This window comes from Bactrocera latifrons, unplaced genomic scaffold (assembly GCF_001853355.1).
Source record: "Bactrocera latifrons isolate USDA-ARS-PBARC rearing strain unplaced genomic scaffold, ASM185335v1 scaffold_2, whole genome shotgun sequence".
Taxonomy (NCBI): domain Eukaryota; kingdom Metazoa; phylum Arthropoda; class Insecta; order Diptera; family Tephritidae; genus Bactrocera; species Bactrocera latifrons.
The window spans coordinates 4,266,452-4,292,392 of NW_017535518.1; the positions used below are offsets into that span (position 1 = coordinate 4,266,452).

Genomic DNA, 25,941 nt, shown 5'->3' on the forward strand with positions numbered 1-25,941 from the left:
ATTGTTAAGATGGATTCGCTAAATCATATACTTAGCTGCCATACATGATGAACAATCCGAATAACGTTCTTGTAAGGAACCTCTACTATTTGTGAAGGGTATTATAGCTTCGGTGTAACGTGTTTTCTTATTTTCACAGTTATTGCTATACTTAATTCGAAGGTACAAAAGATTTGTAAAACGCACAGCACATCATTAAATTAATCGTTTTTTTTTTCTCCAATAATTTTTATCACTTTTCAATGCCTCATTTTATTTGATCACATAAATATGTACATATATACCCAACATATGTATGTCTGTAAAGGTATAAACAAAAAATATTATTAATTTAATTTTGTGTTACTTTACTCTGTAGAAATATTGATAAGCAAATAAGCAAGGCTCCCACAATTATATGTAAATGCTCTTAATCGTATATATATGAATCGAATACTACGTTCCTCGCAGATCTTGAACTCACTTTTTATTTAAATATTTGCAAAAATATTTTCTCGCACATAACTTTTTACCTCTAGAGTTGTACGTCCCATCTCAATTCTTCATATAAATAGCTTGACTGAGATTCCAATGCATTTAGTCTGCATCGACACTTGAGAGAGCGTTCTGAAAACACAGCAAAGATGTTGAAAGAAGTTTCGTTGTTGGCATTCGCACTGATTTTAGTAGTACAGGTTGGAAACTTACATAAAAAATTATATTTCTTAAAATAAATATTATTATACTTTTTTTGCCAGTTTGCCGCGAGCTTGCCGATACCATCTTCCACGGAATCGGAGGAAGATAACACCATTCCACACGGTACAACAACCACCACGGCATCAGCACCTGTCAGTGCTACGTCAAGTGCTCGCAAGCAACTAGAAGCGAATGTTTACAAAAGTTTTAACAACTTTTTAGATTTCCGTTTACAACGCACCAACAAAATTGCCCAAGATGTTCTTGCCGATCCTGTAATGAATAGCATCGATAGTCCAGCTATGGAGGAGGAAAGAAAGGTACTTAGGAAATATGTGAAGGACTCTAAGGAAGCTTTAATGGCAGTTTTGCCTGCCGACAAAAATGACCAACACAATCGGTTCTTCTTCGCAATCGGTAAAGATTTTGTGCTGGAAAATTTCAACAGTTTTAATCGAAGACGTGCATCAAAAACAGAAGAGCTGACACCAGAACAACGGGTCTCATGGAATGCTTTAAAGAAGCATGGTGTACTCGAGTACAATGAAGATATGGAGAAACGTGGGAAAGACTTTGCCTACCAAATAGTCGATGATTTCGATTATTATATGAAAGCTCTCCCAGCGGCCGAAAAGGAGAAGGACAAGGAAATGGTGGAAGTTTGGAATATGTATAAAAAGAATGCACTTGGATTGGATAAGGCTGAATTTGGGCAAAGATTGTTCTTGGAATTATTCCAGTATGATTCCAAAGCATAATCGCATTGAAATTATGGTATACATATGTTTATGAAATTAAATTTACGAAAAAATAATAATAACAATAAATACCGAATATGGGCATGGCTGGTGGTTAGGTGGATTACTTAATAAAATATAAACAAAACCATTTCTCAACGAACGCTTTCATTTTTCAAATGCTGTTTTTATTAATGGAAGAACTATTTAAGATTTGCTGAAATCATTGCTTTTGCTTTTTTTCTCATAAATTCCAAAAGAGATTTATCGGCGTATTTGGTTAATGCCAGGAATGTGTGTTTGATTAACCTGTACGAGTACCAAAGTCAAGAGAGCACGAAGGAGGAGAGGGTCCAAGTCATAATCTCAATAATATTTTTTTATAGAAATCGAAAATAATAAATAAAATATATTTATTTTTGAGTTGCACTTTATTCGCATGATTGATAAGAATACGAGCATAGCTCTCTTGCTTATATGCAAGTATAAATATATATAGCAATACTCTTATTAAGGTATGTATATTATTAAAGATCTTGACCTCATCTCATTTTACGTACAAGTGTATAAAAACAATATTTTTTTAAATACCTTGCTTTAGCTTGCTACGTGCTTAGTGTGCATCGAAACTTGAAAGATCGCTTTCAAAACAAAGTAAAGATCTTTAAAAAAATTACACTTTTGTCATTCGCTTTGCTTTTGGCAATGCAGGTTTGCAAATTAATTGCCTTTGATAATTCATTAAATATTTTACGTTTGGTTCCAGCTTTCTGCATGCTGACCGAGACCGTCTTCTTCGAAGGATGATAATACCATTCCATTTGGTACCTCAACAACAATTCCAAGAGTAGCTGAAAACGCTATGTCAGGTGGTCGCAAGAGACTCGAAGAAGTTCTTTTCAAAGAGTATATTAATCTTTTAAACCCTTGTTTGCAACGCAGCAATCAAATTGCTAAGAATGTGTTAGCCGATCCTTCTATGACAAATATAAAGAGTTCAGCTATGCAGTATGAAAGAAATATACTTACGAAATATGTGAAAAGCTCTAAGGAAGTGTTAACAGCGTTTTTGCGATAAAAATGATCACAACAATCGGTTTTTCTTCGCTATGGGTAAAGATTTTGTACTAGAAGATTTCAACGGCTTCAACCGACGGCGTGCCTCAACGACTTATGAGCTTACTCCAGAAGAAAAGGTATCATGGGAAACTCTAAAGAAGCATGGTGCATTAGAGTACACCGAAGACATGGAGAAACGCTCGAAAGACTTCGGTTGCCATTTAGTAGATGAATTCGATAAATATATGAAATCACTTTTAGCTTCCGAAAAATAGAAGGAAAAGCAAGTGGCCAAGAATGAGCTTAATATGGATAAAGCTGAATTTGGTGGAAAAATGGTTTATTCAGTTATTTCAATACGAAACCTAAAAGTAATAGTATTTTTACTCATTTCAAGATTTCTTCTTTCAAATACCCCTGCTTATAATATGTAGCAGCTGGGATCTAAAAGACGATGAAGGCCTTCTTGGAATTTATAAGATTTATTCATTAATATTTAGTCGCACATCGTAAATGGAAGCAGAGCCAAACAATTCGAAATTATGCAGTTGACAAATTTCATACATTATTTTTCTTTAAGTGACAAAGAATTTAAGTTATTGAGATTTTTTTCAATTAATTGTCTTTTATATATAAGAAATTTTTAGAGTATTTTTCCTTTCAAGGAATTGTATAGGGAAATCTTAAATTGGATGATTTACTCTCAATCTCACTTACTCTCAATCTCAGCGTGACTCAAGTGGACTCATTTTGCATATAAATACCTTGCGTAAGCTTACTGCGCTTTTAGTGTGCAGAAGCATCGAAACTTGAAGAGTCTTTGAATTGGTCAGAAGAAGTAAAAATGTTTAAGAGCATTTCGTACCTTGCATTTAGCTTGCTGTTGCTATTACAGGTCTGCAATATATACAAAAAATGTAATTTTGTTTATGGTAAATTAACACTTTAGTTTTTGTCTCAGCTATCTTCAAGCTTACCAAGAAAGTCTACTTCGGAATCGGAGGAAGATAATACCATTACACATGGTACCTCAACACAAATGCCGACAGTAGGTGAAAGTGCTATTTCAGAAGGTCGCAAGAGGCTCGAAGCGTTTGCTTTTAAAGGTATATAAATTATTTAAACTATGGTTTGCGACGAACCAATCAAATCGCGAAGGAAGTGCTCGCTGATCCTTCTATGTACAGTATCGACAGTCAAGCTATGGAAAATGTAAGAGATATACTTATAAAATATGTCAAAGCCTCAGACGAGGCGTTAAATGATGTTCTTCTCATTGGTAAAAGTGAGAGGGACAATCGCTTCTTCTTCGGCATGGGTAAAGATTATGTGCTTGAACAATTCAATTGAACAAGTACCTCTTTCGTACCTATAGAAAAGCTTACACCAGAACAAAGGGTTACGTGAGACACTTTAAAGAAGCATGGAGTATTAGAATATTCCGAAGAAAAGGAGAGACGGTCGAAGAACTTCGCTCTTAACATAGTAGATGAATTTGAGAAATATATGAAAGCCCTGCCAGCGGCCGAAAATGAGAAAAAGAAGGAATTTTCGGAAGTTTGGGATATGTAGTCAAAGAATGAGCTTGGGTTCGACAAGCTTGAATTTGGAAAACAATTGTTTATACAAATATTCGATTACGAATCAGAAATATAGAAAGAAAGAAATATTTTTTGTACAATGTTATCTTTTGAACTGTAACAAATAAATACTGAACTGTTCATATGAGCATATTCATATGTATTCGTATGAATAGAATTTTGATCTAAAAATATTTATGTTATTTTGCAAGATTATTTAATTAAGATATAGAACTTCATTTTTCTCTTTACTTGGAACTCTCTGTAATTCTTAAAGTGAGTTGAGTAAAATTCACATTATTAACCTTCTCACTTTTATTTTAGTAAGCTCAAAACCTACTGATAAATATTATTTATTTATTTATAAAACGTGAAACAATAATACAATTACTTTTCCACGAAAAAAGGAGCACTGGATGCCAGGACCTTCGGCCGGTGCTGATAAGTAAGTTCCCAAAAAAGTAAACGCAAGGGGTTAAATCGGCTGAATCGACCAAATTATTCACTTAAGTAGAGCACTGTAACCATTTTGCGCTTTCACTGTTCTGGCCAATAGAAAAATTTTCGTCTTCTTTAGAGCAGATTTTCTGGGTGAAGTTTACTGTTTTCACTGTTTCGTGGTCTCTGTTGTTCAACTATTGTTTCGAAACCATATACACAACCCTTTCAGTTGCGTTTAAACAGCTGCAAACATATGATATGAAGCAGTGTTACATTTGCCCTTGTTGTCCTTAGTGAAAAGACGCAGCACCCATCACGTCGACAGCTTTTTCATACCCAATATTACGCAAGATGCTTCAGCTTTTCTGTGCGCCTTCGAAAGGCTTTTTTCTAAGTTATCCTTCGTATTAGCCGTTAGGGACACTTGGGGGTGCTTCTTAGCAAACCGACTCGCAACCAAATTGAAGCTTATTCCGTCAATTCTTTACTCCCAGAAATTTTGTATTTTCTTTAAAATTTTGAACGGACTGCATATACAAAAGCTTTCCAAAATAAACAGGTCTTTTTGAATCTAGCGTCCCCTGGCGGCGCCATCTATATGTCGACTGGTGCGTTAGAATATGCTATCTTTATTGATTATCAAGTTATCATGACATTTCATTGATTGAAATTGCGTTTTAAGTGTCAGTAAGTTTGTGTTATCGGTGCGAAAATGAGCTTCGAACAAAAAGCCAACATTAAATTTTGTTATAAAATTGGTTAAACTTTAATCGAACCGTTTCAATTGATGAAACAGTTTATGGCGATGATTGCCTATCTCGTAGCAGAGTGCGCGAGTGGTTTCAACATTTTCAAAGTGGTCGTGAGGACATAAATGACGATCAACATGTGGACCAATGAAAATCCGTGATCACCGGAAACTTCATCGAAACTGTGCGTGAATTCATCAAAATCAGCCTAAATCATCATTGAAATTCATGGAAATGGAATTGAACATCTCCAAAACATCGATTTATCACATTTTGATCGAACATTTGGGCTTACGAAAGGCATGTGCACGGTTTGTTCCGCACAAATTGACTGACGACCAAAAATTGCTCAGAATCCGTCTCATCGATCGACGCTTGTGACCGATAATTTGACCTAAAATTACATTTTAACCATTAACCACTCCCCGTATTCTCATGATATGGCACCTTGCGACTTCTTCCTTTTCGGAAAAATGCATTTGCCCATGAAAGGAAAGCGTTATGCAGACGTAGAGGATATTCAAAAGGTTTGCACCGGCATACTGACGTCCATACCGGCCAATGAGCTAAACACTCATTCGGCACGCTTTTGGACCGTGCAATAAGCTGTATTGAAGCAGAAGCAGACTATTTTGAATAAAATAAATTGATTTTGCCGAAAAAACCATTTGTTCAGTGTTTTTTTAAGTCCTGTTTACTTTGGAACGCTCCTTCTACACCCATCCTTAGTGTAATTTAGTGCTACTAAAAATTTATGTATGGACTTTGAATACTAAAAAAAAAAAGGCAAGCGAAATTTATTGTAATTTAGTACTACGTGTATGTCATATGTGGGAAAATACATATACGAGTATGTACATATGTATATGCGGTTGTGTGCGAAAATATTTGACAAGGCTTCTGAGCAATTCTTCATGCAAAATATACTATATAAAGAAAAAAGAAGATTACATGATAGTTAAATTTTCGTTAAATTTAATTTTCATATTTACCGTTCATTTTAATTACTTTGATAATCGGGTTTATTCTTTTTCTCAAATGATTTTGTTTAACTTTTAGGCTTTATTTAATTTGGTGTAAATTTGTACATTAGGGTGCACGATATTTTTTGCAAACGCCGCCTAAGGTTTCAGCTTTTCTATTAAAAACGAATCCAACATGCTCTTCATCGAAGGCGTATTCTTTCCTATATGTGTATACAACATTGAAGTTTTTGATAAATATTTTGCATGTAACCTTAAAAGAATATATTCTGGTACAAAGTTTCCCGCTTTACAAATAAATGCTTTAAAATGTCTAAGAAGTGAAAGTTCTACAGCTTATTTAGGTTGAATCCTCTTTTTACGGCAAAACGTGGAATTTGGGAGGAGTTCTCAGAAACAACCCGTCTTATGGAATAATGACCACCCTTATTCTCTTATATACTTGTATGTAGTTTCAAAATTGTTGTTTTAATTTTGAGTAATAGTAAGTGAATAATAGGAATATAAACACTGTATGTATATAAGTATATATATAATCCTATAAAAATTATGACTCAAATGCAATGTACCGTTAAAAACCTTGAACTTATTTTTGCCGAAATAAATGCAAAAGTATGTATTTATTTTTGTTGTTACTCAAAGACTTTCAAGTCGTGTCTCGATTTCGCATATAAATACCTTGCGGAAGCTTGCTACGCATTCAGTGTGCAGCGGAACTTGACAGATCWCTTTCAGTAAAACGCAAAAAGGGAAAATGTTTAAGCGCACTTCCTACATTGTAATCTTCTTACTATTGCTAATACAGGTTTTAAAAATAAACAGAAAATGTAAATGTTATTAAATTTAAATAAATATTCCATGTTTTGTTTTCAGCTTATTTCATGCTTACCAAGATCATCTTCCTCCGATTCAATCGAATCCATATTAACTGGAATTACAACGATAACTCCATCAGTAGGTGAAATTGAAGTGTCAAGCGGTCACAATAGCTTTGAGGATGCGTTCCACAAAGGCTTAATAAATTTTCAAAATTTTCGTCTGCAACGAACCAATCAAATAGTCAAAGATGTGCTAGCTGATCCTTCTATGTATAGTATTGATAGTGAAGCCATGCAGAAAGAATTAAGTCTACTTAGAAAGTATGTGACAGACTCTAACGAAGCATTAAATAAGGTTCTGCCTGCCGACCAGTTTGGTCCGTACACTCGTTTCCTCTTTGCAGGCGATAAAGATGTTGTCATTCAACGCTTCGACAGATTTAATCGGTCACATGCTTCTAAGACCGAACCACTTACACCGGAACAGCGGGTAATAGGGGATGCTTTAAAGAAACGTGGCGTGTTGGAGTACGATAAAGAGGTGGATAAACGTTATAAAGAATACTTACACTACTTGGTAAATGAATTCGAAATATATGTGAAAACACTCTCAGCCGCAGAAAAAGAGAAGGATAAAGATATGAAAGATATGATGGCGGCATGGAATGCATATACAAAGCATGAGCGGGGAATGGATAAAACTGCTTTTGGGCAAAGATTATTTCAAATAAATTGGAAGTTATAATAAACATTGATAAGGCCCTTAAGAGACCGAAGAAATACTGTTTTTGGAAACTGGCATTATTCAATATCTATTCTTACAGAAGAAAAGAAATGTTTTGATTAAAAAATAGATAGTGATCCATTTCAAGGTTTCCTACTTTTTTAAAGCAAAAAATAAAGAAACTTTAAATGTAATGGGGAATATTTATTATCATTTGAAAGAACATTCTCTGGGTCGCCAATCGACCGGCCCAAAATGTAAAATTATCTCTCAATAAGTATAAGAGTTGTTGACAATACGGGTTCGATTTGAGATTTTGGAAATATGTGTGAATCTTAAAGTAAATGATTTTTTACCAATCTCACCGAATACATAGCAAAAGAATATCGACCGTGAATTTCGGTTTGCTTACCGTAATTTCACCAATACAATTTTCGCTTGAAGCTGTCACAAGTAACACTCGTTTTTGAAATCGATCAATTTTCTAGCGATTTGCAGATGGAAATTCGGTCCATGAGTGTTTTTTGTGTTGACTTGTGTGGCACCCATATAACGGGCCTTTTTTGTATCCAGTCCATTTAAGTGGTACCAAATGGTATATTTTACAATTGACAATTGAATTCGACCACAAAATTACTTGAACCTTATGAGCGGTCTTCGATTCGATAAGCGTTACTCTGCAGCAAAAAAACTTGCTCTTACCTTTTATTTTGGGTTTTTATGTATTTATATATTTAAGTCTAATGTTTAAAAAATTCTAGAAAGAAAGAAAGAAGAATTTTATATTTTCATTTGTCATTTAAACCACTCACAATAGTAAAACGGATCTAAAATATGCAAAAAAAAAAAAAAATAAAATTGTTAATTGAGTAGACGCATACTCTGTTGTACGAATTCAGGTTAGGTTAGGCATCACTGTTCAGGTGAATAGACAAGTTTTCGCCTCCTTCAGAGCAGATTTTCTGGGTGAAGTCTACTGTTTTGACTGTTCCTTAGTGTTACATTTGCTCTTAGTCAAAAAATGCAGCACTCATCACGTCGACAGCTTTGTCACACCCAATATTTGCTACAAAATATAACCCTAACGATCTCGTGAGGAGCTTCAGTTTTTCTGTGCGAGTCAATGGAATTTGTTTGGTTATCTTTCGCGTAAGCCGTTAGGAGCAGTTGGGCGTGGCTCATAGCAAACCGACTTGCTACCACATTGAATCTCAATATCGAAACACTACTTTGAAGATTAAAAAAATTACATAACGAAATATACTATAATTTAATGGTACATATCTATCAGATACAGATATTGGGTAGGCTTTTCGTTTTTTGTCAATACATATCGTTGCAGGCGTATATCTCCACTACCACCAATCACATGGTGTCATACCGTATTGTGTTCGAAGGGTGAGATTTTAAGCTTTATTGAACMAAAAAAAAAAAAAAGAAAATTAAATTCGAGAAAGTTGAAAAAAAGTTGCAGCTGTTAAAAAATTAGTGAGAATAATGAATAAATTCGCTATATTTTGAAATTTTTGTATGAAAAGGAGAAGGATGTCTCGCAACCCACCAATGCAATTTATGAAGTTTACGGATGCTGTATCAGTTCGTGTACCATCACAATGGTTCGATCGCTTCCGTTCTGGATATTTCGAAATTTTGCTTCACAGTTATGAAAACTATCGGAAAAAAGGCAAAAAGTGGTCGAACAAAATGGTACATATTTGTTTATTTATTTGTGGGTATAAATATAAAAAATAAGTTGAAGTTTGATTAGCAATACAAAATGTTTTTTTTTTTTTTCAATGAAAATGAAAAGAAAAAAGAAGAGCACACTTCGAAATAATTCGATTAGCAGACATCTTTGAATCTTGAAGAGTATGATTTATTGCTGTTCTCGAAAAGAGATAGCACTTCATTAAATTTTATTTTCATATTTATTACATTCTTTATAGTCTTCCTACAAAGTATTAAGTTTTGTTTTAATTACTTTGATAATCGGGTTTATTCTTTTTCATTAATGATATGGTTCATCTTTTAAGACTTTATTTAATTGGTCAAATTGTTGATATGTACATTAGGGTGTACCTTATTTCACAAGTCGATTTTTTTGCAAACTGTCCCCGAAGTTGAAGTTTCTGCGCTGAAAAGGGATCCAATGTTAACAAGTTCTGCATTTTCAATATGAAAAATGTCCCAGTCATATTTTTTCCCATGTGTGTATATAATATTGAATTCTGCAAACTTAAAAAATTGTATTCTGGTACAAATGTTCCCGCTTTATAAAAAAATCCTTTAAAAGTTTCAAGTTCTACAGCTAATTTTGTTTGAATGATCTTTTTACGGCAAAACCTGGATCTTGAGAAGTGTTTGCAAAAAACAAATCAGCTTGTGCAATAATGCACCCCCTAATGCTCTTATAAAGATTCGAAATTGTTGTTTTAGTTCTAAGTAAACGTAAATGATAAGAATATAAACAAATTGGCTCAAATGGTATGCACCGTTAAAGATCTTGAACTCCTCTTATCTTTGTCGAAATGTATGCAAAAATATGTAGTTTTTTTGTTACTCAAAGACTTTCAAGTCGTGTCTCGATTTCGCATATAAATACCTTGCGGAAGCTTGCTACGCATTCAGTGTGCAGCGGAACTTGACAGATCRCTTTCAGTAAAACGCAAAAAGKGAAAATGTTTAAGCGCACTTCCTACATTGTAATCTTCTTACTCTTGCTAATACAGGTTTGAAAAATAAACAGAAAATGTTTTTGTTATTAAATTTAAATAAACACTCCATGTTTTGTTTCAGCTTATTTCTTCCTTACCGAGATCATCTTCCTCCGATTCAGTGGATTCCATTTTAAATGAAATAACAACGATAACTCCATCAGCAGGTGAAAATGCATTGCCAAGCGGCCACAACAGCTTTGAGGAAGCGATCCGCAAGGACTTAATAAATTATGTAAACTTTGAGCTACAACAAACCAATCAAATAGCCAAAGATGTGCTCGCTGATCCTTCTGTGTATAGTATTGATAGTGAAGTTATGCAGAAAGAATTAAGTCTACTTAGAAAGTTTGTGACAGACTCTAAGGAAGCATTAAATAGGGTTCTGCCTGCTGAACAATTGGGTTCGAATACTTTTTTCTTGTTTGTAATCGATAAAAAGATTGCCCTTAAGGGTTTCAACAGATTACGTTTTTTTGAGTTCAAACAACATATACCGGAAAAGCAGCTAATATGGGATGCTTTAAAAAAACATGGCTGGTTGGAATACCATGAAGAGGTGRATAAAMRWTMYRAWGAATACTYWCWCTACWTGGTARAYRAATTCGAAAWATATGTGAAAACACTCTCAGCTGCTGAGAAAGAGAAGGATAAAGATATGAAAGAKATGATGGCGGCATGGAATGCATACAAAAAGAATGAGATTAGTAAACCTAATTTTGGGAAGATATTGCATAAAATAAATATTCAGAATAAGTTTAATGAGTTTTATCTCTAACTAAAAAAGTATATTGATTAAAAAATAATATATCTATGTATTATATATTAAAAGTTAGCCCATAACTTGTTTAACTCTGTAAATTGTAAACCGAAGTCTTTATATTTGAAATGTTAATTAAATGACAACCCTGCTCCTACGAAACAAAAAACGAAAAAATCCGTATCTAACGAGTAATATGACGATGTAATGCTTAAAGTATTGTCATTACATTTAATTTAATTATTGTTGATTAGCTGAATTCGCACAACATAAACTGTAGTATCTGTGTTTGTCCAGTGTCGTACCCAAAAATTTTACACCAAGGGGTGATTAGTCATTTGTTGGTAAAAGTAATCGAGTATTTAAGAAAAATTGAGAAGCTAATTAAAAGTACTGTGAAGAATATCTTATGAAATTAGATTTTTATTTTTAATGTATTTCATGGGGTAAAGATAGAGGGAGAGGATTGCCGAGGGATCGCGTCACAAACAAAAAATAGTTTAAGTTTATTGACGTGCTTTTTCACCAAACCCACGCTCCGAAATAGTCATCTAAAATGAGGGGGTAAAGATGGAAACAAACACTTATTTTAAAGGATTCTCGCTTTAAACTGTCGAAAAGCTTTTGAAAAGTTGGAGGACTGTTACTCACTCATTTATTTCTTTAAAAAAAATTATGGAGACATCTGTATTTTCATTCATCAAAGACCTTTCAATCAATGTCGTCCAAGAATTACACACATTTTGTGTAATTAATTACTTCTTCATACATTTTCGGAGAATTTTGACGAGATGTCAGCAATTAACCAAACAGTTGGTTGGGGTCTACAGCCGTCACTGCCGGCTCTGCATCCGCGTCGCAGTGACTATTTGACCTTTGTTCGTCAGTTTGGGTGTTTTTTGTCGGGCATACATTCATTAGACTATCAATTGAAGCGTTTGCAATAAATTAAAAATTAGATGAATGTTATTAGTAAACATGCCCATCGCCAAGTATAAATGCCTGGACAATTACTATAACTGTGACTAGTGCATTCTACTACAGCGTGCAGTATTTACTAACCGAGAGAAATTCAGTGACAAACAAAATGACGAATATATTCTGTTTTTTTGTACTCGCAGCTTACTTGCAGGTTTGCAGGAAATAAATTCCTATCATCTTCCTTTTGTAATTCATTTGCAAACTTTTATTCCGCTCCTAGTTTGTATTTTGTTTGCCAACTACGCAAACTCAAAGTGGTCTCAAGGACAGCAGCAGCACGGAGCAGAATGGACTGATACCGGCGAAGAGCACTCTTAAGCCCACGGCTTTGACTTTGGAAGAGCAAAACGCAATAACGCGCGAACGCAAACGACTTTCGGCTATGATAGCCGAAGGCGAAAAGAAACACCATCAATTTCTATTAAAAGGTAGCAATAAAATAACCAAAGAAATACTTGCCGATCCTGCAATCAATAATATAAACAGCGTAGATCGTAAGAAGGAAAAAGCAGTGCTCGAACAATTTGTGCGGGATTCCGATGATATCATTGACGATACGGATAGGAAATGCGTTATACGTGTGCTTAAAGACTTTTACACGTTTACGAACGAACACTTTTTCAGCAAAAATAACCTTACGAATGTAGATGATATTTGGTTCAAAGTTTTGAAGGCACATGGTATGGATCAGTTCGACGCTGACGAAGCCGAATTATTGAACCAAATCGGTTACCAGTACGCTGATGAGTTCGATAAGTATTTGAAGTCGCTTTCGCCAGCAGGTCTCGAGAAAGAAAAGGATTTAGTGTATGTCCAGGAGACTTATTTGGAGAATAAAGATATTATGGATAAGGCGAGTTACGGATTTCGATACGTGAATTTTTTTAACAAACAAAAAACAGATGTGTAAATTAAATTTTATTTTATTATGAATGACGTAGTAAAAATGAATTTGTAATAAAAACAATTTTTTTTACGCAACTCAGTTTTCGCCACCAGTGTAATTTTACAATGTATATATGTTATTACGTCCAATAGCGTTATATTTTTTGGTTTCTTATCACTGTTAAAAATATGAACTGAAGACACGTACTCTTATATATATATATTACACACTACATATAGCTTACAACATAAATAAATATGTGCATGTATATACACTAACAACTAAGTTTGTTTACAGCCGTTAATTAGATAATAAGCCGCTAATACTTTTAACTGTAAACATGTTTTTGCTTGACTATTAGTAATCAAGTTGTTTATAGAATCGTGCCAAAGTGTGTTCAGAAAAATCATCTTCTCAGTAGGCTCCCATTTATGGCTTAGTGGCTTCCTCAATAAACAAAATCGACACAATTGGGGTGTATGAAATCGTCAGTGATCATGCGACTTAACGCCCATAGATTATTTTCTCTGCAGGTAAGTGTCCCTGTTCAGATGTCAGCTCTAATGGACTTTACGTTTCCGCGCACATTAGAAAACATGAGAGTCGAATGATCTACAAATTGATAACTTTGGCGATAATTTCATAAAAATTGAGCCGATGTTGGGTTTCGATGAAATTTCGAACTTATTGTAACAAAGATCTATTCGCTTCATTAGTTTCATTAGTCTCGAGTAGCAACACTAATAAAATGTTGTTTATAACGGTGGCATTTATAGATTTTACTGCAGTTCCGCTAACTCTTTTCTTCAATAGGGTAAAAATCAAGTATGGGTATAATTGCACAACAGACAGAAAAAAAGTTAAGTGCTTCATAAGGTGATATTCATGAATAAATTTCAGGAAAGAGAGTGGATTTGCTACAACGTCGCAGTCGTTGTTATTGGAATATCATTATATATTTTTTATAACAGGTTAATTGGCCTCATACATAGATACCGCCATTAGAATTAAATCTATAGGGTTTAAGGTAGCCGTAATCTTCCAAAAGCGCTTGTATAAATTAATTGACAGTAAAACAAACCACGAAGGAGTGGTATGCTAAGTTTAGACGTCGTTAAATGAGCACCTCAAACGGAGAACGCAGTGGACGCTCAACGGAGGCTGTTATCGACGAAAACATAAAAAAGTCCACAAAATAATTTTGAAAGACGGTAAAGTGAAGTTGTTCGAAATAGGAAGCAGTCTAAAGATATCAACTGAATGTGTACATCCTATGATTCACAAATATTTGGGTCTGAGAAAGCTCCGTGCAAAATGGCTGCCACGCGAGCTCACTTGTAACAAAAACACCGACGAGTTGATGATTCGAAGCAGTGTTTCGAGATGTTAAAGCGGAAACATGGCTCAATCCCTACAATCCAAAGTTCAATTGACAGTCATTGGAATCATCAAACGTGGAAAAGAGCAACAGTCAGTTGGTAAGGTAAGGCCATATTTGTAATGTATAATATATATAATATATAATTTTTATTTTCTACCTCGATAAAGGAAAGGCTATCAAAAGCGACTATTTTCATAGCGTCATAGTGGACTGTTTGAAGGACAAAAACGCCGCATTTGAAGAAAAAGAAGGCGCTGTTTCACCAAGACAAGGCACCGTGTTACAAGTTAGTGAAAGCGAAGGCCAAAATCCACGAATTATGCTCAAGATCTGGCCCACAGCGACTATTTCATATTTTCAGATCTCAAAAGAAGAATGCTCTCTGGAAAGAAATTTTCATCGAATGAAAATGTTATCGCCGAAATCCATTCGAACAGGTGCCGGTGTACTCAAATGTATATTCGTAATCTGAGTATCCTGATTTATAGCCGCATAATCTATATAAATTTATCTATTTTGCACCAGGTGTGAGCATGAATGTATATATGTATATACATATACATTGTATAAGGGGAGTTTCTGGATGATGACTAATGACGTATGCTATATCTATTCGAACCCTTATCTGCAACAACAGCGAAAATGCGAATTGGCGTGGCCTCAAGTGCTTAAAGCCAAATAGATATCCGCAAAACTTTATTATTATCGACAAAAATTTTTAGTATAAATAGAAAGCTAAGTAGAGAAACAACGCGCAAACGTGAGTTGAGAATATCTATTGAAACTACGCTGAATAGACTCGTAGTTGTGTGATACTCAAAATAATACATCCCCGTAGTGCAAAGGAACACTGAATATGAGAAGAATTAACGGACTTTTGCTGGGTGCGCTGGTGCTACTTGCAACGACTGTAAGTATAATTTATCAGAAGAAATATTTTCATTTTATTGCATTGTAATTATAACAATTTCTCAATTGTTTTGTAGGTGAGCTACAGCGCAACCGCTCCCGCTTATGATGCCTCCACGAAATTTGATACTGCAATTGAAAACACTGTATTTGAATTCTACGTAAATCTGTACAAATACTTATTTGATGCCTTGGATAAGACTAGCGATCTATTGGAGAGTGTTTTAAAGGATGACACTATTATGCCGAATAACAACATAAACCAAACTAAAGAACTATTACAAAACTATATTGCTGAAACTAAGGAGCGCCGTAAGCCACCACCAAAAAATGTTACTAATTTGGATGGTTTCCTGTGCATCGTCGCCAACATACACACAATAAATTTGTTCGGAGACATTGTGAAGCGTTACAATACCACCTCGCTGCCGACACCCTCCGATGAGGTTAGACTAATTGAGGCGGCATTGAAACGCCATGGCTTGGACGAGTTGATAAATCATTTGAAAATCCGTAAAACGGAATTTATTAATGAATTTTTGCGCAAAATGGATATTGCTGTCACGAATCTGTCGGAGGTGGATAAAATTAAGTGCCACAAGCTGGTGGAATGGTATCAGAATTATCGAAACTCCACTGAAGAACAAAGAGCGAATGATGTCTTTACGCATTTTGCACATTTGCTTGCACGATTTTGAAAGTTGATAATTGTTTTTAACCAAAGCTGATGGTATAATATGAGGTAGAAAAGAATTTCTGCTACAAAAAATAATTGCGATTGCCAACCATCAAAGCGGTTATAATCAATAAATGAATCATATTTGCAGATAAGAATGCTCGTTATCGTTATGGGCTTATCGGCGCCAGTCTAAATGCACAGCTGTTTAAGTTTATCACGTACCAGATGTACAAAAGGTGTGAATGTACTTGTAGAAATAACACCTTATCATGTAATCGAAATATATTAAGAAATACATAATTATTTATTGTCTGACATATGTATGTATGTATTTTTAATCTTTTTCATAAGACCAGAAAGAACCCAAAAAGGCGTAAAGAAAGAAATTAACACAAACTATATATACCATATAACCAGGGGCGAATCTAGAAATAGTTTTCGGGGGGTGCTGGGGTGTCCAATTAGCGTTTACTTGAAACAGAGCCTTTATACAGTTTAATATTATGGTGGACAATTTCAATCTATCTTCCGATCAATCTATCTTAAAGAATGTTCGGCGTAGTGTCGAAAAAGAGTGTCGTCGTTAAAAAGGTTTTACCCAGATTGGTACAACTTTTTCTATATTTATATATAAGCTTGAGTTTACTTCAAATTTACTATTTTCAAAGTAATCACGCCCACGAAATCTTGAAAATGCTGTTGAAGTACTTTCGGGAAGTCTACTTTATCAAGAAACAAAAGTGTTTGAAAGTCAAAACGCAGATAGTGAAGTTCGTGAAGTCATCGTAAACTTACTTCAAGTGAGTCGTGCATCTATCATCGCTTGAAAATCGATCGTGTTAACATCAGAGAGTTAGCAGAGGAGCACAAGATCGATGGCATGATCTCTGATGGCATCATTTATTTTAGCTATGATAACTATTGTATTTTTTTAATTTTCATTGAAATCTAAAGCAAGACATTCTAGCAAATATTTACAGCTGGAACTTGTGCCATAAAAAAATCAAATTAAGTACAGAAGATAAACTGGTTTTTAATACTGGAAATTCTAAAATAAACCAGTGCTGGCTTTGAAAACTTTGAATAAGCCAAGGTAAACTTTTATTCGAAAAATTTCAAAAATTCATCTATTAAATTTCCAAGTTTTTCTTCAAAATCATCCTCTTTCTGAAAGCGCTCAAACCAGTCGATCAATTGATATTCTGCTTGTCTGTCTACTTCACTCAGTGAGTTCACAAAGCCATCGAATACTTTTGCGAGCGCCATTAATGTGTGTTCCATATTCTCACGGAATTGCCTATCTATGCTTTCTGCTCCGACTCTATCGAATGCCCTTTGTAATACTTCACTATCATTCCCATCGTCCATGTCTTCAATATCATAGAAGATTTCACCAATCTCGTCGACCGATGCGAAAATGTCCTCCAATTGTGGTTGTTCTGCAGCGAAATCGATTCTCTCGATATGCTTTAGCGCTTGATCGAATCGATCGATGTACCTATCGATTTCTGTGGTTCTGTTAGGCTGCGCTCTCAGTTCTGCAATTAAGTTCCTCATTAAATTATTCGAAGTGTGTAGTATATCGGTGGACTGATTGGCAAGTATTTCCAATGTATCGAGTAGCAAGTCATTTTTCGCCAAACTTAATTTAGTGTTCGTGTTCTTGCTAGAAGCATTGTTATCTGTGGCTGCGGAGGAACTCTCCTGTGAAAGTGCCGTCTGCGGTTCGTTGGTTTTGGAAATGGCTTGTTGTGGAAATGCAGCCGCAAACTATTGGAAAACATCGCTTTATATGAAATTTGTAGGAGTTATCAGTTTATTTTCCGACTCACCCACGACGCCATGCAACAGCTCAAAAGTAATACAATCCAGCTCGTACTCATTTTATGTGATGACTTTAAGTATATTCGCGTTACGTTCGTTTTGAAAATTCGAAATGAAACTAAATCGGAGCTCCATCCGTGTTAAACTTTTATATTAGTCCCAAGTGTACATATATATATTATATGTATATTGACGTACGTGCGGATAGTACTTAGAAATTTGTTCAACAATAGTTTATAGACAGCTGTTTAGTAGCCCGGTAATGTTCCGGCCAGTATAATTGAATTTGAATACCGTTTGTTGGCTGTACATGATATATATACCGATGCATATACGTCAGATGACTTAAGTTTATTGTTTTGCTGAAAATTAGAAATAAAAAATAAAGTTACACACCACTGGGAAAATTAGAAAAAAGATAAATATTCGGTTGCACCGACGCTAGAATACCCTAAGCATGTAAAAAAAAGTTTCCAAAAAACAACTTAATTCCGATCGTTCACTTTGTATGACATACATATGCTTCGGATGTATTTATTCAGATATTGTAGTAAAGCTCTAGGGAATATTCCATGCGAAATGTCGTGAAGACATATTGTTTGCTAAAATACTTCCCATACAAAAACTATATTCCGATCGCCCATTTTATTAAACAGCTATATGCTAGAGTGACTCGATATCGCCGGTTGCGACCAACGAGCAGCTTCTTCCAGAGAAACGAATTTGAGCAAAGATTCAAAGTGATATCTCAAAAACTCATAAACTGATTCGCGCATATGCAGACAGACTGACGGACTAACGTTCATGGCTCATTCGACACAGCTCGTCACGCTGATCATTTTTATATATTAATTTGATAGGGTCTTCGACGCTTCCATCTGGGTATTACAAACATAATACCCTGTTTAAGGTATATATCAAAAAATATTACAAGCAATTATTATACTAAGTATAGAAAAGTATACAATATTATATACAGACTTTACGGAGGGTGTTTGACACGTTTGTATGTTTTAGTTCCTTTATTGCTAAATGCCTTACTCTATATACTGCACATATGAAATTTGTTTGGATTTTTGTTGTAGGGTAGTGTAACTCGACAAATAAAGGTTTATTAATTCTCTACTCGTTGGTGTAAAATTATAGTAACGGGAGAAATTAGGAGAAGATCCAGTGACGCAATTATTTCCCGTGTGTCGAGAAGCAAGTTATTTTTTGCCAAGTACCTGTACGTTATAGTTGAGCAAATATTAGACGACCAAAACTTCACATACTATATGTAATATTTTGAGTGTAGCATACATTTGAAACCAGCGATCTAATACCGAAAAAAATTTTTTTTTTTTGAACTAAGGCCTCAGATTCATGCATAGAAACTTCACTTCCAATTTTTCAATAAAAAGCTTTTTGGTAAAATCAACAGCTTGGTGTTCCTTGGCGGCTAATAGCAGGTAGGACATCCGTAGATTGCCTTCATCACAAATGGGAGATGTATTTCAGTTATGTGTTTAGTGAAGTGTGAATAATCTCCGAAGAGACTGCTCAAAAAAATAAAAAAAGACATTACACTAGTTTACTGTCATTTTGCGACTATGATATTATAGGTTGTTTCTTGCTAATTTTGGGTTTCTAAAACCGGATGTGTGCTTTTTACCTAACACGTGGGATGTTTTGTGTGGCAGTCTTGGAGTGTAAAGGTCAAACCACCGCCATTTACTGATTTCAAATTCGTAATCAGGACATCCTCAATGACTTGACAGAACTCTTAGCACATCAGTCGCCAAGTTTTCTTTCAAATATGTTGAGCAATTATATTCTTCAGAAGGATTTAGGAAATATTTACTTCAACGTGAAATTTTCGTAAGGGCTGACAGGCGGAACAGAGCGAGATGGAATATCATGCAGGAACCAAATACCAAATATTTAGACTCCGCTACCTATAGTTCACTTTTGATCGGAAATGTCGGTCAATGTGTGTTATATATAACTGAAATTAAGTGATAATTATTTTGTTATTATTGTATGTCAAAAATGGGTTGAATCGGACCGCATACTTATTAAATATAAAGATTTTCGAATTTCCAACTTTCGAACGGGGCTGACTTTATATATGTATATATATGATTGATTTTGCGCTTTAAAATATATTCCTGGCTTTGAATCTTGAAAGATGCAAGAGCCCTTCCTTACCTATTCCAAGTGAGGTTAATATAATGATATTTGTTAACAATTTGCATAGAATCCCCTCAACCATTCTTTCATATTTCAGTTTGCTTAATGTTCTTTAAAAATCAAAAATTCTTCAATTTTAAAACAAGCCTTCTCCAGTGTTTGGGTATATTTAGGAATTTAAATCTCCTGAAGGAATATCTTATTTATGTCTTAAATACATTTTAAATTGAAATTCACGACGAATATCACACATATTCGAAGAAATATAAATTTCACTGAATCGTATAAAAGTTTTCGTTAGGGTTTCTTGAATTTGTTATATATGTATATTAAACATAAATACGTAAGTATTAGAATTACTAATTTAGTGCTTGCGAAAAAATGTACAAAAGTCACCAGAATATTGGCCAAAACTCGTCAAAATAGTTATATTGCTGCTGAAAATCGGATACTGCTTTAAAGCGGTCATAAAACTCTAACAGTTCCAACTCTGTCGTGCGCTCCGCGTCACTAATCGTTGCGTTGAAGTTATCCAAAGCATTCGCGAAATTCTTTACCAACAACCGTCTTGCCTCCGTTAATCTCTGTTCTTGTGCTTCAAAGCCAACTTCCTTCAATATCCTCTCCAGCAAATCGGCTTCTGATTTATACAGCACGTTCGTTTTCATTGCCGCATAATCATCTTCTACTTTTCCTATCTCTCTGACGATGGCATAGAGATCGTCGTCGTAAACAAAGTCAGCCTTCAGATCAATACATTCAATTTGTGCTAAAACACCTTGCAATTCAAGTATTCTGGTTTGCAGTGCAACACTTTTCTGTGGCAATAGTTTTAATTTGTTCAATGTGAGTTGAATAATTGACAGATATCCACCCACGTAGCACTTCGCGTAATTTGCCATTTCCTTGCAGGCCTGCGTGTAGAGAACATCACGACTTGTTAGCGCCGCAACGCTTTCGGAGTCCATCTGCGGTGTTTGCGAAATTTCATCTGTGTTTTTGGACTTTTTGTTTGCTTCGAAAATGGTACACTTTTGCTCTAATGATTTTGTCGTTGTGTTATCACTCTCTTTTGGTGTTGCCTTCAGTATCTCCTTGCCTGTAACCGAGTTATCCGTACTCATTCTACTCACATTCGTTAACAGCTACACTGATTCGCATGTCTCTCATGCAAAGTTATATACGTAACTGTTCGTTTGCTTCGTTTGCCTATCTACGCTCTGAGCTTTATTGCGAAAGCTTGTGAAATAACTTTTTAGTGTGAAATGCATTTCACATTTTGATGCATATTTCAGCTATAAAGTTACAATTCTAATGAACTACCGTTTGGAATTACAAATTCTAATTAACTTGTTTTTGTTTTTGCGCTTCTCTCCTCATCTCGCGCTGAATGAAACCGAAAATCGTGAATCTACTTATATTATATGTACCCAGCTGTTTTTTCTGTGCGACTATATTTCTTGAAAGCTTTTAGTGTTAAGCACATTTCAATTAGTTTCTTATAACAGTAATTAGCATAACTGTGCATTATACGATTTTTCAAAGAACTGAAGCTGTTCGTGAAATCACTAATTTAATCAATATAAACAGATTTTAGGTTAGCATTTTCCATAGAAGTCTGCTAAGCAAATATCTTTAGTTGGTTTAAATATTTTATTTGCATTTTTAATTATTCTCTCATGCTCTAATATAACGTTTTATAACCTAACATAATTTAAACTTAAGAAATAAATAAAAACGTTGTAAACGATATAGGCTTGTTTTAAGTTTAATAATAATTTAATATTTCACAAAATTTAATTTTTTTCATATTTAAAAGTAAGTAATTTTTCAATAGCGATGTGTCAATAGATATTTTACCAAAACCACAGCGTCATTATATTTGTCTAGATCGGATTTCGGCTGTTTGAAATCTTCATACCATTTGATTAATTCTGCATACTTTTGTTTCTCCGCTTTACTTAATTTGTCGAAAAACCTTTTCGCCACTTTCGTAATTTTGTTGGAAGTATTTTTAAGAAAAACGTCCAAACGTTCATTATAGCCATCCAAATCGATTTTGTCAAAGATTTCCTTTAATACAAGAGCATCGTCGTCAGAGATTGCCTCTATAATTGCCAGGAAATCTCCATACAAATCCGCTAGTTCATCGGTAATTTCGGTTTTCTCAATTATCGAAGCCAAATCATTTTTCGATAAATCTTGGCTATCAATGCGTTCCAATAAATTACGCATGCGTGTTAAATTTCCACCGAGACCCATAGACTCTGGTAGCGGATTCATTGCTGTCAATGTGGCCTCAACAAAATCTCGTCCTTCAGTTATAAGCTTGTTGACGTATTCTTGTATGAGCCTAAAGTACCGAATTTGTAGACGATATGTTGGCGTGTTAAATATGTCTGGCAGATAGAAGAACTCTTCGGAGGACTCAACTTCACTTGAATCCTCATCATCTCCAGTTACAGGTACGTGGACGGGTGTTTCATTTTCTGCAACAGTTGCGTTAAGTGCAACAACTCTTGCTACTATTTCCTCGTCATCGTCAGCAGTAAAAGCTTCTTGCGGAAATGCGTTGACATGCTAAAGTAAAAAAATCGTTTGAGAAAAGTCAAAAGCCAATTTTCTGGTTGCTTACCTGTAAGGCCAGATATAGACCACAAATTAAAGCGAGTATCACTGGTACCCTTATGCCGCTCATTTTGTTGCTTGTGTTTCTGTGGAGAGCCTGCATCAAAATGATACGGCTATATGTATATCGCTCGCTTATAAATAAATTATTCACCGATAAGAATAAAAATATACACAATTGTTAAGAAATAAAGTTTACAGAATTACAGGAGGGCCACTTGATAAGTACGTGACTTTTGCGGTGAAATAAATGATAATAACTTTTTAGTGTGATGTGCACACGTACAATGTGGAACGTTTTGAATAACTTTAAATTTTGAGTCAGCTGTGCTTCGACAGATTTGAATTTCATACGACTAGGTGGATCAAAGTTTTGCTTTATATATGTATGAGTAGCTTGTTCTTTAGGTTGAGACGGGATCTTGAACTTAGGAGCCAGTACCTAAGCCAGTCTTAACATTGTTAGGTTCTGTCAATTTTCACGTTAGACCCAGCTATTTTAAGCTTGTACTTGTTGGTGGTAGCCATATAAGGCTCTTGAAGATCGGAGTGAGCATCATGGCATCTGACGTAGAAGGTCCGATTATGCAAGTAAGACTTTAGCAGCAGATAGTAAGGCATGTAAAAATTTTAATTTAAGTTATTTAATAGGTCTAGGTACCAGACCTTGTCAATTGATTTACGGATATCAAGGAGAACTGCAGAACAGTACTTCCAATTTGCCATATCATCAGTTATAAAGTGTTTCCCTACTGGCCACACTGGTGATTCGGGGTGAGTTGTTTATCCGCCAGGAGAGTCATAACACTGCGCAAAAATAACCTTTCCAATATTTTCGAAATAATTACCAAAATTATCTCAGGTTAATTCTATTGAGAAGGTAAATAGCAGAGTCTGCGCATGTCATTAAAGACCTTGACGATCATGCTGATTGCGTTTCTTGCGCTTTAAAGGCTAGTGCATTAAATATATCATAAGCTGGCGATTTGAATCAGAATCAATTCTTTATAACTCAGAGCTTTCTCTGACTATTTTTTTTCTTTACCTTTCTTTCGGTGGATTGTTGTTGTTCCCCTTAATACGAGATGTAGATAACCATTGGGATTTCAAACCAGCCTCGTATATAGCTACGAGACATATTAATTAATATATTAAGACGGAATTATGAAAAACTGGTTTTGATTCATGCAAAATTGTTTTTATTGTTAAAACATAAGCTACCTTCAAGATATTATATTTCTCAGAAGCATATCACTACCAACAAACCAATGCAAACCAGCGAGGAAGAGAACGTGTGTCGAGAGGTCAAGCAAAGTTCGAACCAGCGGTAAATACCGTCTTTGATATCTTCTACGATATAATTGTTAAACTGCTTACATTTTTATGAAATTAATTATAAACGACTTAATGTCATTAAATATAGACAGTAAATATGACACTTGTTGACTTAAACATACCGAATAGGTGAAAAGAACAAAACCTTTAACATTTTTCTCCTGTTTTTTAATATAATTTTTATTAACTTCTTTTTATTTATCCCCTTTTTAGATTAAGACCACGAAACATATTAAATTTCTATAAACATATAAATCAATTAAATACCGGTATAAACAGCTACAGGTAATCGAAAGCTTTTTCGATTTGCCGCCCTTTTATGAAAGCACAAAAGCTCCAACAGTTTTTTTGCGAAAGCATAACCATTTTGACTCATATATTAAATTCATAATCGTCATGTTAACGTCTGTGAAATAATGGTTTCCGACTACCAGGTCATGACATGTATTTTTACTAGCGATCAGTATTGCATCTACTTGTTTGCTCTCGATCAAATGACTTCTCTGAGAAAACTTTAACTAAACTTTAACAACTATTTCGAGGATTTGAAAAAACGTTTTCACAAGTGGGATTACGTTGAAAGGGATGACATAGATTTTAATTAATAAATTAGGTATTTTAAAATTATGTTAAAAAAGTCTTACTATTTCTTGCTCATAGTAGTATTCATAATTTAAACATATATATTACTAACACACATGTGTTATTTATGCTTGTAGTAGTTGAACATTTCATATAATTTCAACATATTTTTAAATTTTCCTTCCAGTGAATTAGTCTGATATTCGTCGTATAAAAGGCTCAAATTTGGAAAAGCTTTGCGCTCTTCATCTCCTAGAAAACGAAAGAACTGATGAAACACGGCACCAAAGTTTCGGTCAGTCGTGTTTACTAAATCATCCACATGCTTGAATAGCACTTGCAGATCAGCTTTATCCAGCACTTTCTTTATAATAACTGTATCACTTGTGGCTTCCTCACTCTTCGCTATGGCATTTAAGTCGACAAACAACTGTGTAGTTCCATCTAAAAGTGCGAGTCTTTCATCGCTTAGCCAGCTATTCGACTCGTTCAAACTGTTCATGTCAATTGACTCCAAAATATTCGTGACGCGCTGGATTTGTGCTTGAATATATTCGGTTTTTTCTGGCAATGCATTCAACTCTTTGAGCAGCCTCGTTATGAAATCGTGAGATAGGTGAATTTGTGTGTGGCAATGTGCTTCCGTTAGGCCAATGGTAAAGTTCATCAGCTGGTCCAATGTTATGACCGTTGTTTCTAAGATGACTTCGATGGGTTCCATTATGAATTGGTTGCTTTAAGTGTTTGCCGTAAACTATAAATATAACAGAAGCTTGGCTTAGAAAAATAACACCAAAGTTAGTAATGTGGGTTGTTTTTTATACGAGTATAAAAGCTTTGGTTTTCTCTGCCGCAAGCTTCTTCGTGTAACCGGCAAACTGTTTGTGTTGTAAACTGCACACAATGCCTTGTTTTTATATCAGCTTCACAAGAATTTCAGGTGGCATTCACCCACCACTTGTGCACTGTAATTGTTTATACTTAAATGTAAGAAATCGCAAAATAAACTTGGCAGCAGTGAGCGAGAGTTGTTGAAGCACGAGCATAAGAATATTTGCTTACTTTGAACCAGTTTCTTCATTTGATGTTAGAGAAATTGAGAACTTATTATAAGAAAGCTGCTTTCAGAATGTGCTGCAAAAACAATTACTTATAAATAATACATATTAGGGTAAACCAAAAAGTTATCAAATTCAAGGGTTAAAAGTAAAATTGAACATTGAAAAAACCATCATTCATAAATATAATACATATTAGAGTAACCCAAAAATTAACCTACCGAATTGAAGGGTTAAACAGAAGGGTTAAACAGGTATAAACA

The 25,941-nt window shown here is 34.7% G+C and overlaps 8 protein-coding genes and 1 pseudogene across 10 annotated transcripts; 6 read left to right on the forward strand and 3 right to left on the reverse strand.

The window, feature by feature from the left end:
- Positions 1 to 566: 566 nt before the first annotated feature.
- Positions 567 to 1,578, forward strand: LOC108967812. Its single transcript, XM_018931438.1, has 2 exons — positions 567 to 674; positions 738 to 1,578. Exons 1-2 carry the CDS (start codon positions 624 to 626, stop codon positions 1,434 to 1,436), a joined length of 750 nt encoding a protein of 249 aa, XP_018786983.1. The 5' UTR covers positions 567 to 623; the 3' UTR covers positions 1,437 to 1,578.
- On the forward strand, positions 1,514 to 4,223 carry LOC108967791 (annotated as a pseudogene).
- Positions 4,224 to 6,937: 2,714 nt separating this feature from the next.
- On the forward strand, positions 6,938 to 7,846 carry LOC108967819. 2 transcript variants are annotated; one of them, XM_018931445.1, is made up of 2 exons: positions 6,938 to 7,005; positions 7,101 to 7,846. In XM_018931445.1, the coding sequence occupies exons 1-2, from the start codon at positions 6,982 to 6,984 to the stop codon at positions 7,788 to 7,790; spliced, it is 714 nt and encodes a 237-aa protein (XP_018786990.1). In that variant the 5' UTR covers positions 6,938 to 6,981; the 3' UTR covers positions 7,791 to 7,846. The 2 variants fall into 2 exon arrangements, with proteins under 2 accessions (XP_018786990.1, XP_018786989.1); XM_018931444.1 differs by having other exon boundaries at positions 6,943 to 7,032.
- A 2,559-nt stretch (positions 7,847 to 10,405) lies between these two features.
- Positions 10,406 to 11,261, forward strand: LOC108967793. Its single transcript, XM_018931418.1, has 2 exons — positions 10,406 to 10,498; positions 10,566 to 11,261. The coding sequence occupies exons 1-2, from the start codon at positions 10,448 to 10,450 to the stop codon at positions 11,259 to 11,261; spliced, it is 747 nt and encodes a 248-aa protein (XP_018786963.1). The 5' UTR covers positions 10,406 to 10,447.
- Positions 11,262 to 12,247: 986 nt separating this feature from the next.
- On the forward strand, positions 12,248 to 13,449 carry LOC108967913. The gene is made up of 2 exons (XM_018931600.1): positions 12,248 to 12,375; positions 12,445 to 13,449. The coding sequence occupies exons 1-2, from the start codon at positions 12,331 to 12,333 to the stop codon at positions 13,132 to 13,134; spliced, it is 735 nt and encodes a 244-aa protein (XP_018787145.1). The 5' UTR covers positions 12,248 to 12,330; the 3' UTR covers positions 13,135 to 13,449.
- A 951-nt stretch (positions 13,450 to 14,400) lies between these two features.
- On the forward strand, positions 14,401 to 16,402 carry LOC108967915. 2 transcript variants are annotated; one of them, XM_018931603.1, is made up of 3 exons: positions 14,401 to 14,593; positions 14,659 to 15,401; positions 15,478 to 16,402. In XM_018931603.1, the coding sequence occupies exons 2-3, from the start codon at positions 15,348 to 15,350 to the stop codon at positions 16,096 to 16,098; spliced, it is 675 nt and encodes a 224-aa protein (XP_018787148.1). In that variant the 5' UTR covers positions 14,401 to 14,593; positions 14,659 to 15,347; the 3' UTR covers positions 16,099 to 16,402. The 2 variants fall into 2 exon arrangements, with proteins under 2 accessions (XP_018787148.1, XP_018787147.1); XM_018931602.1 differs by having other exon boundaries at positions 14,401 to 14,588.
- A 558-nt stretch (positions 16,403 to 16,960) lies between these two features.
- LOC108967914 lies at positions 16,961 to 18,169 on the reverse strand. The gene is made up of 2 exons (XM_018931601.1): positions 17,912 to 18,169; positions 16,961 to 17,849 (listed from the first exon to the last, which is right to left on the reverse strand). Exons 1-2 carry the CDS (start codon positions 17,960 to 17,962, stop codon positions 17,181 to 17,183), a joined length of 720 nt encoding a protein of 239 aa, XP_018787146.1. The 5' UTR covers positions 17,963 to 18,169; the 3' UTR covers positions 16,961 to 17,180.
- Positions 18,170 to 21,837: 3,668 nt separating this feature from the next.
- On the reverse strand, positions 21,838 to 22,796 carry LOC108967836. The gene is made up of 2 exons (XM_018931463.1): positions 22,711 to 22,796; positions 21,838 to 22,655 (listed from the first exon to the last, which is right to left on the reverse strand). Exons 1-2 carry the CDS (start codon positions 22,771 to 22,773, stop codon positions 21,906 to 21,908), a joined length of 813 nt encoding a protein of 270 aa, XP_018787008.1. The 5' UTR covers positions 22,774 to 22,796; the 3' UTR covers positions 21,838 to 21,905.
- A 1,926-nt stretch (positions 22,797 to 24,722) lies between these two features.
- LOC108967842 lies at positions 24,723 to 25,499 on the reverse strand. Its single transcript, XM_018931466.1, has 2 exons — positions 25,445 to 25,499; positions 24,723 to 25,374 (listed from the first exon to the last, which is right to left on the reverse strand). The coding sequence occupies exon 2, from the start codon at positions 25,339 to 25,341 to the stop codon at positions 24,742 to 24,744; it is 600 nt and encodes a 199-aa protein (XP_018787011.1). The 5' UTR covers positions 25,342 to 25,374; positions 25,445 to 25,499; the 3' UTR covers positions 24,723 to 24,741.
- Between the last annotated feature and the right edge of the window lie 442 nt (positions 25,500 to 25,941).